Here is a 12,074-nt window from a genome sequence, read left to right as displayed (position 1 = left end):
CGAGGAGAGGCAGGTAACCTTTGCCGTCTTTCAGCTGGAAGGGGCGGCCCGTTCCTGGTGGAACGTTGTTTGGCAAAAATGGGAACGGGAACAAATGCCCAGGACTTGGGTGAATTTTATGCGGGAGTTCAACGCGAAATTCTTCCCTCCTCTGGTCCAGGAGCGGAAGGAAGACGAGTTTATCCGACTTCGCCAAGGGACCCAATCTGTAGCGGAATATGAAAGCCAGTTCACCCGCCTATCCAAATTCGCCCCTGAGTTGATTATGACCGAGCAACGGCGGATCAGGCGTTTTATCCAAGGCTTGAACGTGGAGATCCAGAAAGATCTAGCCGTAGCCCAAATTAACGCCTTCAGCGATGCCGTAGAGAAGGCGCAACGAGTAGAGAATGGTAGGCTGCAGGAGAAAGACTTCCAAGCCAAGAAAAGGGGCTTTCCTGGGAGTAGCTCTAAGCAAGAAGGTACAAGTACGCCCCCTAAGATTGGAAAGGGAAACGGGGGAGTACGACAACTGGGGGTGTCGTGTGATGTCTCTCAGGGGGGACCGGTCTCTGCTACTCGTGGTCCCTGTGGATATTGCGGAGGGCCAAATCATACGGAGATAAATTGTTGAAAGAAAGAGGGAAAATGTCTGCGCTGCGGAAGTGCCGATCATCGGATTGCTGACTGCCCAGTTCAATTGCGAAAAGGAAAAGGGACCCTGCAACCCACTAAGACTAACCCTGGACAGTAGGAAAAGGAAGGAGCTGGATTGAAAGTACTGGCTCGGGTATACTCTTTAGAACACCATCAGGTCCATGACTCGTCTGAGGACGTAGAAGGTACGATCTGTTGGGTACCTTAGATTTTGAAAGATTCCGTTGATAAGAAAATTTCGAGGACGAAATTTCTTTAAGAGGGAGAGAGTGTGAGAACTCGTACTTTTCTTAATTGCTAGGTTTTATTTTCTATTAATTGCACGCTTTTCCACATTTTATTTATTCGAAAAATTGTGAAAATAATTTTTATGAGTAAAGATGGTTTTGAAATCATTTTTTTTCTAGTATAAGTTAGTTTATAAGGTTTTAAGAGTGTGTACCAAATGTGGGATCCACTAGTGCGGTAAGTTTGATAAAATTTGGCCAATTAGGTTAAGTTGTGTATACTGGGTTTAATTTATCAGGTGTGAAGGGATAATTAGAAGTTACTAAATGGATTAGTGTGAGAGAGACAAAAGGATAACTTTGCATTTAATGAGAGGGACAAGTGTCACTTGGAGATTTATTCTTACCTTTTGACCACTATTTACTACTTTACTAATTAATACAAAAATTGACTCAAAAATCACCCAAATTCCAAGCTTCTTGGCCAGCCACCTTCAAGGAAAAAGAAAGGAAAAAGTCTTCAAATTTCTTGCTCCAACCTTGCTCAATCCAACAAACCAACCGATTAAACTTGAAAGTTCTCCATAAAAATCCTTCTCTTAGTAGTTGTGAGGTGATTAGTGAAGTGGTTTGGAAAACTAAGGTGCTAAATTGCTTCCTTTCTTGGGTTGATAAGGTGAGTGGCTAAGGAACCCCTCTTTTCTATCTAATGATGTTTAATTAATGACTTGTGGTGGCTAAAGATGTGATTTGGTGAAAGATTTCTTGATTTTAGTTGAGATTGGTGACTTTTATATTTATTCTTGAATTTTTCTGTTTTCATATGTTTAATATTGTGTGGCCATGGTTGATGACTTGGTATATCTTAGAATGAAGCTATTGTGTGTAAATTGTAGTTATTTGCGGAAATTTCCGCTTTGTACCAAAATTTCCAGATTAGGGTTTCATTTTCCCCCAATTCTGCCCGGTACTGCTACACCTAGTTAGAGGCCGATTTAGCCTTAGCACAAAACATGAAAGTTGTAGAGAATGATGTTTTATAGTATTCTCCAAAATTTCAGCTAAATCGGAGCAACGTAGTCTGTGAAAAGACCAAAATACCCCTGCTGCCCTGTTTCTATTCGAACCTGCTAATCCATTTCTGTAATTGGTTAGTTTGACCAGGAATACTACTGATTTTGTTGTTGACGTCTTCTTAAGAAATATAGCATGGTATCTTAGCTTTCGGATGACTTTGGAATCACTTGAATTGGACTTTGGTAGCCTGAATTATGGTTATTTAACCAGAATGCGGTTCGCTAACCTGTTTATGCGGTTCTGGTTTGGGTACAATGAAATTTTGACCTAGCTGTACTACAAACTGGACTGAGTGGCCTTCTTCAACATTGTAGCCCTTTCTGTTATCTTCGAAACGGTGTATATTGTACATCCATCTGATAAGCGTAGCTTAGGTTACGATAGAAACATCGAGAGACGTCAAACCTGCTTGTTTGGCCTATTGTCTTTCAAATTGGTTTTCGGTTACATTATTAAACTTGTGTTGTAATTGACTATATATAAAGGGTATTGTGACCCTAATTAGATGTTTTAATAGCTTGTGCAGTATATTTGAGGTTGTGGTTGATTTGGATTGAATTTGGTGATGAATTGTAGGGTGAAAAGTAAGAAAAACAGGGGGAAACGCTATTAAAATTTTCGCAGGAACGCCGGAGCAGTTCTGGGAAATCTGCAATATCTGGATGTCAAAATATCGGAATGGAGTTCCATTTGTTGTGTTTTAAACTAGATTCACAGGGATATTATCCGTGTAAATTTCAGTCTCTGGTTTGGTCTATGAGATTTATGGTGATTTTTCAAAGTTAACTGAAATTGTATACCTGTTCTGCTTTTTTCTGGTTAAGACAGCAATTTGAGGCTCAAATTTGATTGTCTTGTGATATGAATCTTCTAAATGTGTCTTCTGAGAAATTTTACCCCTTTGAGTCTATTTTCCAACGGCGTAAATTTTACCAATTTCGGACTTAAGAATCCTAAGATATGACTTTCAATTAGGGGTGTGCAAAACTGGAAAAATTCTGTTTTCTTGGAATTATTCTCGCTTTCAATTTCACCTTGAGATATGAGCTAATACATCATTGTAAGTATGATTTTGAGAGGAGTGAGGGGTTTTAGAGTCGTGTATGTTCTTAGGACCAACCGTTTTCTTTTATTCTTAAGCCGTCTTTTATTTTTTCCCGTACTAATATATATCTTGGAGAGGTACCTGACTAGCAATCGAACCTCAGTTGTGCATCCTATTTACTCGGTTTTGGATGAGGAAATTCCAACTGTTTTACCTTTGTTATTCTTAGGGTTTCACGGTGATTAGGCCACTTTGGGTGGAAATTTTTGGAAGGACCTGTACTTGAACTGGTGAGTGTACCACTCCCCTCACTTGTTGTTTAACTCGATTTCTGTACATGCAATCTGTGATATGAATGTTTGAACTATCTGATTATTTTGTTTGAGACGAGGGTGTACTTTATCACACTCGTTCTCTTGTCTGTTCATATGCCAATTTTTGGTGTGAATCGGAATCTGTTATCTGTATCTGTATCTTTCGAACGTCGTTTGGAAACTTGTATCCAACGACCTTTCTGTGACCTCTGAGCTCAACACCTGTGGCTAGTTACTCGAGTCGGGCCGGCAAGGGCCTGGTCGATTAGATAACGAACCACGGTAGTCTGTTTTGGGATCTTTGGGTATTGAGACCTTTGATTCCGGTATACTCGAGTATTACCACTTCTGTTTTTGTTTGGAATTCGGGCTCGGTAGGGGTAAGTTTGGTGGATGGATTTTGGTGTAAAGTGGTGCTCTACTGGACGGGACTGGTTACTTCATTTGGAAGTTGACGGAGTGTCAACTATTCTTTCGATCAAGCTTCGGTGAAGCAAGTGGGAATTTGGCTTCTGAGAGCCACCCGTATCCTTTCTATCTATGGTGTTTGTTCATTCCTTATTTGATTTGCATATGTGACTAATTGAATATGAAGTTCCATGATTTTTACTTGATATTATTTTGGTACCTCATTGAGCGCAAGCTCACCCCTTATTTGATTTCCATGTTTTGAAACCAAGATTTTTGGAAGAAAAGAGTTGAGCTAGTTGTAGGACTTCTCTTGCTTATGCTCCTCTGTAACTGAAACCCTAATTGTATTTTGTGTAGCACATATACTTTGACTTGTATTTTGGTTCATTTATTCAAGACTCCGATGTAAATATATGTAGTTTCCGATTGTTCGTTTTCCTTGGATCCTTTCGCGCGTGCTATGGTAGGTTTGTGTGTATCGATTCCGTAGTCCTGGCGAGAATTGGGCAGACGGTCCGCCGAACCCTTTGGCTTGCCTTAGGGTGAGGTGGGGCTGTCACACTACATCATATGTAGGGACTTGACCTGTTGTTCTTAAAACCTGTAGCTGATTTTGAATAAATTTTATTTCTTTTTCCTTATTCAAGATAAAATCAGCTAAAGAAGATGGATCTGATGGCATAATATATTTCAGCTCTTGAAGTCTTTTTTCAAAAACTTCAATCATATGAGATACCTGAGAATGTTGAGTTATCACAGTATTGTCAATTTGGTCAACTTTTCCTTTTACGGCTGAAACATCCTTGTGGATAGATGTAAGAGCTGCATATATTTTGGATTTTTAGGGTATGTCTAGAACCATTTTTGTTGAAAGTTTCTAGTTTAGGAAAATCTGCTTCACTAAATATGAAACATTCTTGGACCTGGGAAGTATGAACTGGGATTAATGGTTCAGGTTTGCAAAATGGTTTTGGTTTCCATTCTTTTTTAAGCTGCTTTGCCTCCTCTTCTAAAATGTCAAGACATTTTTGGTAATAAGGATGAAGATCCTTTTTTGAAGGAGGTGTGGGCTTTTTAAAAGGTTTAGGAATCCATTCAGTAGGAATCTGATAACCATTAAATTTACTTCGCTGAGAAGTAAAATTATCAGTGTCTGGATCTTGTGGATCCAGATCTGGCTTGCATGGTCGAGGCTCAAATTGTTGTAGCTTTGATCTTTTCTTACGAGATAAATCTGGTAATTCAAGATCAAGGATGTTCTCCAATTAACATTCCTCACAAACATTGCAAACATCAAAGTAGACATGACCAGAGATAGGATCTTGAAACCATGAGACTGGAAGTCCTTCTTTGTCAAAATATTGGATAATATCCGTAGCTTTGTCTTAGTTTTTAGTTGATTCTTCTGCCTTGTTACAAAAAAAAAAGGGAAAATTTTTTGTTGGTCTAGTTATATCCTTTGTTGCGTCGTTTGTCAAAAAAAATCTGTCCGCAATTTTTTGTGTCTTGTTGCATCAATTCAGTCATGACTTTGTTGTTCAATTCTGTCTGTATTCTTTGTGTGTTGCTGTCCAAAGTATTCTGTCCGTGTAGTTCCTTGTGAAAAAAAAAGAAGGAGAAAAAACAAATCACGCGTGCGGCAGCCACCCTTGTCGCGAACGTTGAGTTGCAATCTGCTTGCAGGTATTGTGAGCATTGGTGCCATGCAAAATTCTGTCTTGAGCCTACCCAAACCTGTCTTGCTCACGTAGTGTCCCTTGGGCTGCAAGAAAGTCGAAAACTAGAGGCGGCTAGGGTTTTGTTGTTTCCTTCCAAATCTGTTCAAATGCATTGTGAGCCGTCCAAGTTGTGTTTATTAATTTTCTAAACTGAATTTTTGGTTAAAACTTGTTGGGTTGGGACAGATTTTTAAGAGTTTCTTGAAGATCTTGGTTACCACCTAGAAGTTCTTGAAATTCTTGGAAGTAGCTTGCACGATCTTGGAGTTTGGGCTATTCGATTGTGTGAGTTGCGGGTGATGTGAGACGGATCTAGACGAACACCAAGTTGAGTGGATTTGCGGAACTTTGACCCTTCTAGAATCACAAGTCACAAACTAAGGAGATTCCTTAACCCAAGACTAGCAAGTTTAGTGAACCAAAAGTATAGTTAGAAGAACGCCACAATCAAGGAGACTACTTGATTGATATGTTCGATGAACAACTTGAGATTAATTCTCAAGTATTCAAAGGAAATTCTTTTGAGACAGAGAGAGTGAATAAACTCACGTATATTTTATAAAAATCTGAATTGTCTCCTTAATGAATGAAAAGCTAGGCTATATATAGCCTTACAAGACTCAACCCTAGAATGTCCAATGGACGACCTTGCCCTTCATTAAGGGTGAAAATATCTAACAACTAATTGACTAAAATTAAGACCCTGAATTCGGCCAAGTGAGGTGAAATTGACCGAAGTTATTAATGCTAACACACAGCTAATAATGGTAATAATAAAAAAAAACCCTAATTAACAAGCTAGTATTCTGCGAACTAGTCTTCACTTGGTTCTTCCATTTGAAGCAAAGTGTATAGAGTAGTTTCTCCATTATGTAATCCTTCAATGGTCCTCAAGTCATCACCAACTCGTTCTTGAATCGTGCAAACAAGAGCTTGAAGTGATTCTTGAATTCTTCTAGCACGCGCTCTTGTAATTGGACCACTGGGTATTTGCAAGACCTGAGCACTAGAAGTTTGAGCAGTCTTGAGCCCCTCCTCATTAGTCGCCTCCTCTTGAAGGCGATTTGTCCCCAAATGAAACTCATCGCCTGCATGAAAAGGACTCAAGTCAGATACATTAAAAGTAGCATGTACTCCATACTCACTTGGAAGTTCAAGCTTGTAGGCATTGTCATTTATACGCTCCAGGACTTGGCATGGCCCATCTCCCATTGGAAGTAGCTTACTACGCCTTTTGACTGGGAACCTCTCTTTGCGCATGTGTATCCATACCCAATCGCCAGGCTCAAAGACCATCTTGCGGCGCCCCTTGTTGGCACTTTGGATGTATTGAAGTGTACGCTTCTCGATGTTGGCTCGCACCTTAGTGTGTAACTCACGCACATAGGCAGCTTTGTTCTTACCATCCAAGTTAACTCTCTCATTAACAGGTAAAGGAGTTAAATCCAAAGGTGTGAGAGGGTTGAAGCCATACACAATTTCAAAAGGTGAATAATGTGTAGCAGAATGAACGATGCGATTGTATGCAAATTCCACATGTGGTAAGCAATCTTCCCAAGATTTAATGTTCTTTTTAATAATTGCGCGCAATAGGGTGGATAAAGTCCTATTAACCACTTCGATTTGACCATCAGTTTGTGGGTGACTAGAAGTAGAAAATAGTAATTTAGTACCTAGTTTACACCACAGGGTTTTCCAAAAATAGCTAAGGAATTTGGCGTCCCTATCAGAAACAATAGTGCGTGGCATGCCATGTAATCGAACTACCTCTCGAAAGAATAAATCTGCAACATGCTTGGCATCATCTATTTTAAGACAAGGAATAAAATGGGCCATTTTGGAGAAGCGGTCGACTACCACATAGATTGAATCATGTCCTCTTCTAGTCCTAGGTAGTCCAAGCACAAAATCCATTGACAGATCAACCCATGGCTCATATGGAATTGGCAAAGGTGTATAGAGTCCATAAGGGTGTACCTTTGATTTCGCTTGGTGACAAGTTACGCACCTTTCAATGTGTTGTTCCACGTCACTCCGCATGCGTGGCCAGAAGAAATGTTCTTGGAGGATCATTAAGGTCTTGGTAATGCCGAAGTGTCCCATTAGGCCTCCTCCATGAGATTCTCTTACGAGCAGTGTGCGCATGGAGCTCTTGGGAATGCAAAGCTTGTCCTTGTAGTATAAGAACCCCTGAGAGATGAAATAATGCTCACGAGAGTGTCGTGGCAAGGAGACAAAAATCTCACCAAAATCTGAGTCAGTGGCATAAAGATCTTTAAGAAATTCAAAACCAAGCAACTTAGCATCTAATATAGTGATAAGTGCATACCTTCGCGAGAGTGCATCAGCCACAACATTCGTCTTACCTGTCTTGTATTTGATCACAAAGGTAAAACTGTCAATGAAGGTAATCCATCTCGCATGTCGCTTACTCAACTTGTCTTGGGACTTGATATGCTTGAGCGACTCATGATCTGTGTGCAAGACAAACTCACGAGGGCGAAGGTAATGTTGCCATGTTTGTAGAGCTCGCACTAAGGCCATTAGTTCCTTATCATAGGTTGAGTAGTTTAGAGCAGCTCCATTCAACTTCTCGCTAAAGTAGGCAACCGGGCGACCCTCTTGGAGTAAAACAGCTCCAATACCTATACCAGAAGCATCACACTCTACTTCGAAAGCTTTGTCAAAATTAGGTAAACTAAGAACAGGTGCATGTGTGAGCTTGTGTTTAAGTAATTGAAAAGACTTAGCTCGTTCCTCTCCCCAATGAAATTGCACATCTTTCTTGACAATTGACGTAAGTGGGGCAGCAATTGTGCTAAAATCCTTGACAAAACGCCTATAGAAGCTTGCCAAGCCATGGAAACTTCTCACCTCACTTACATTGGTAGGGGTTGGCCATTCACTAATAGCCTTCACCTTTTCTTGATCAACATGAATTCCCTGCTCACTTACAACGTAGCCTAGGAAAACCAATTGATTTGTGCCAAAGGTACACTTCTTAAGGTTAGCGTAGAGGCTCGCCTTGCGAAGTGCATCTAGGACCATTTGTAAATGCACAACATGCTCATCTAGACTCCTACTATAGATCAAAATGTCATCAAAGTAAACGACCACAAATTTACCAATGAAAGAACGTAAAACATGATTCATTAGTCTCATAAAAGTACTTGGGGCATTGGTTAGCCCAAAAGGCATGACCAACCACTCATAAAGACCATGTTTTGTTTTAAATGCAGTTTTCCATTCATCTCCTTCTTTCATGCGAATTTGATGGTAACCACTTTTCAAATCAATCTTAGTAAAAATGATAGCACCATGTAATTCATCAAGCATGTCATCCAAACGAGGTATGGGATGGCGGTACTTTACCGTGATGGCATTAATTGCCCTACAATCAGTGCACATTCTCCATCCTCCGTCTTTCTTTGGAACAAGTAGAACTGGTACAGCACAAGGGCTTAGACTCTCTTGAATCCAACCCTTACTAAGCAATTCCACCACTTATCGTTGTTGCTCCTTGGTTTCCTCAGGATTGGTCCTATACGGTGCCTTGTTTGGAAGGGAAGATCCAGGAATGAAATCAATTTGATGTTTAATTCCCCTTAATGGAGGCAAACCATTAGGTATATCCTCAGGAAAGACGTCTTGATACTCCTGTAAGAGGTTAGTAATAACACTAGGCAAAGAAGCATCAAGAGCATTAGTGAGTAAGGATTCCTTGCCAAATAAAATAAATAAAACCTGATTAGAATGCAAGGCCTTTCTCACATCTTTTACCTTGGCAAGCATGCTGGGTTTTCTCTCCTGTGTGGGCTCGAAGGCCGAATGAGAGTGATCCAACTTGCTTGAAGAAGGGTCAGCCAACACTAATTTCTTAGCTTTGGCGTTGTCCTTCTTGGTGGTAGCATGCAAGTCATACTCTTTTTGTAGACTAACTTGATCCTCATGCACTTGTTGAGGTGTAAGAGGTGCAAGTGTAATCTTTTTACAATTATGCATGAAAGAGTATTTGTTCAAGAAACCATCAAAAGTGACTCTTTTGTCAAATTGCCAAGGACGCCCTAAGAGTATATGTGCAGCTTGCATTGGTACTACATCACACATAACATCATCTTCATACCTACCAATGCGAAAAGTAACCAAAACTTGTTTATGAACACGTACCTCTCCACTGTTGTTTAACCACTGAAGCTTGTAGGGACGGGGGTGCTCACTAGTTGGCAAGTTTAGTTTCTCCACCATCAATGCACTAGCAACATTAGTGCAACTTCCGGGGTCAATCACCAAGCTGCATACCTTGTTGGTCACATGGCACCTAGTGTAAAAGATGTTGTCACGTTGAAGCTCATCTTTACTAGCTTGAGTAGCTAGTGCCCTTCTTGCTACCAATCCAACTTTGTCTTGAGTTGGAACTTCCTCTATCTCATCTTCCTCTTCAACCAAGGGAGGCATGTCTTTGTAATCCTCCTCTTCATCATCAGTGACAATGTCTCCATTTGGTAGGACAAGCATGGCCCTTGGGTTTGGACATTGGCTTGCAATATGCCCAACTCCTTGACACCTCCAACATTTGGTGTCACGATTCCTAGGTTTTGAAGTTTCAATTGTTGGCTTTGAAACAACCTTGGAGTCGGTTTTGGTAAAAGGTGGCCGTGAGCTTGACCCTTGATCTTGCTTCGGCTTTGGGGGGTTCCAAGCGTTCGGACCTCTCTCCTCCCTCCTGGGCTGGAATGGTCGAGTAAATGGTTGTGGATTAGTGTTATAATTTCTGGTGGTACCCCTCCGCTTGAGCCTTTGCTCAATCTTGATAGCCTTGTCCACCATATCGTCTATCTCCACATAGTATTGAAGCTCAAGTTGATCGGCTATTTCAACCCTTAGACCACTGAGAAATCTTGCCATTGTAGCCTCTCGATCTTCTTGAATATCAGCTCTCAACATGGAGATTTCCATGTCCTTGTAGTAGTCCTCAACTGAGCGTTGACCTTGCGTCAAGGTTTGAAGTTTTTGGTACAAGTCTCTATGGTAGTGACTTGGTACAAATCGCTTCTTCATAAGTCTCTTGAGCTCAGTCCAAGTGGTTATAGGTGGTTCACCACACCTTCTCCTGCTGGTAGCCACTTGTTCCCACCAAACTATGGTATAGTCGGTGAATTCTACTATGGCAAGTCTCAATTTTTGTGCATCGGTGTAGTCATTACAATCGAATACTAGCTCTACCCGACTCTCCCATTCAAGGTATGTATCCGGATCGGATTTGCCTTGGAATGGAGGAATCTTCATCTTAATCCCTTTGATTGCACCACCAATTGCTCTTGTGTTTCTCTTCGATCTCCCTTGCCCGTATGCCTCACGGTCCGAATCGGCATTTGAGTCACTAGATTCCTCCAGGGTGGATTTTCCCCTAGATTTCCTAGAAGAAACCCTAGATGAACTTAGTTGATCAATCTGCTCATGGATCGTTTCCAGTCTTTGGTCAAATCTCCTCTGTATTTCCTTCCACATAGCATCCATTTTAAGTGATAATTGAGCAATGGTAAGTTCATTTTCCTGAGACATGGTGAAACCTGCAAAACTTGACAAATTCTTAGTAGAAAAGGCCTCACTCGCTCCCTTAAGTGTTTCACTCCTCTCGTGTTTTCACTCAAGTGCCTATGTCACTCTAATGCTCTTACCAATTCACTCCTCAAGCCACTTGATTGTTTCCTTTGAAGAAATCAGAAATTTCTCAAGGAAATTCAATCAAACTTTAATCAAATAGCTCCCAATTGTATCAAAGGAACAAGGAACAAAAGTAGAAACGGAGAGCTCAAGTAATGAATTTGACAAGGAATGGAACGAGGAAAGAATTGATGTACACAAAAAAAAATGTCCAAGTACAATGATGGAGTTTCCCATGTGTTTACTTAATTTTCTAATTGATTTTTGGAAACAAATTAGGTGTTGTACTTATTTGGAAAATTCCTTAAGGTCAGCCTAAATGAAAGCAGAGTTGGTTCCCAAAATTTCCAGATTTCGTACCCCTTAACCTTCCTCAAAATCGGCTATACCAAATCAGAATTGTTTCAAAAAAATTTCCAGATTTCCTTCTACTTAATCCTTTCCTAATGTCGGCTGGTCAACCAAGTGCAAAACAGATATTGGTAGCTTCCTATTCCAACCGAAACTATCCTCTGAAAATTCCAGAATTTTGCTTCTAGAAACCCTCCATAAAACTCGGCTATACTCCCCTTTCCTTGCTCCCAATTTTTCGTTCCTTACTCCCCCTCAAAGAACAAGCAATTCGGCCCCTCCCCTTCGCACCACACAAGGACAGATTTGACTCTTGGTCCTAGGCAATGGCGTCACAAGATAATGCAAGTGATGTTACACAAGAATTCCCCCAGCGGCTTGCCCAAGAAACTCCCAAGAAATTTACTCCTAAACCAAGGAAGTCCTGTATGGATGCAAGAGCGTACAAGAAACTTTTTATACGAAGGGAGGTACAAGTCTTCAGGAATCAAGATGATCAAGAATCTCAAAGGGTGATACAAATAATCAAGAGACCAAGTGTTGGAGACCTTCAAGAGGAAGTTGGTCAAAACTTTTGAGTATTCTTTTCTTGATGTAATTTTCTGGTTTGTTGGAACAATTGCAACAAGAT

The 12,074-nt window shown here is 40.6% G+C and overlaps 1 protein-coding gene across 1 annotated transcript; it reads right to left on the bottom strand.

The window, feature by feature from the left end:
• Positions 1-6,241: 6,241 nt before the first annotated feature.
• LOC140014146 (uncharacterized) lies at positions 6,242-10,945 on the bottom strand. The gene is made up of 4 exons (XM_072064554.1): positions 9,596-10,945; positions 8,976-9,085; positions 7,196-8,126; positions 6,242-6,847 (listed from the first exon to the last, which is right to left on the bottom strand). The coding sequence occupies exons 1-4, from the start codon at positions 10,943-10,945 to the stop codon at positions 6,242-6,244; spliced, it is 2,997 nt and encodes a 998-aa protein (XP_071920655.1).
• Positions 10,946-12,074: the final 1,129 nt, after the last annotated feature.

The sequence above is a fragment of the Coffea arabica genome, chromosome 9c (assembly GCF_036785885.1).
Source record: "Coffea arabica cultivar ET-39 chromosome 9c, Coffea Arabica ET-39 HiFi, whole genome shotgun sequence".
Classification (NCBI taxonomy): domain Eukaryota; kingdom Viridiplantae; phylum Streptophyta; class Magnoliopsida; order Gentianales; family Rubiaceae; genus Coffea; species Coffea arabica.
This window is presented reverse-complemented; position numbering and strand designations above follow the sequence as displayed.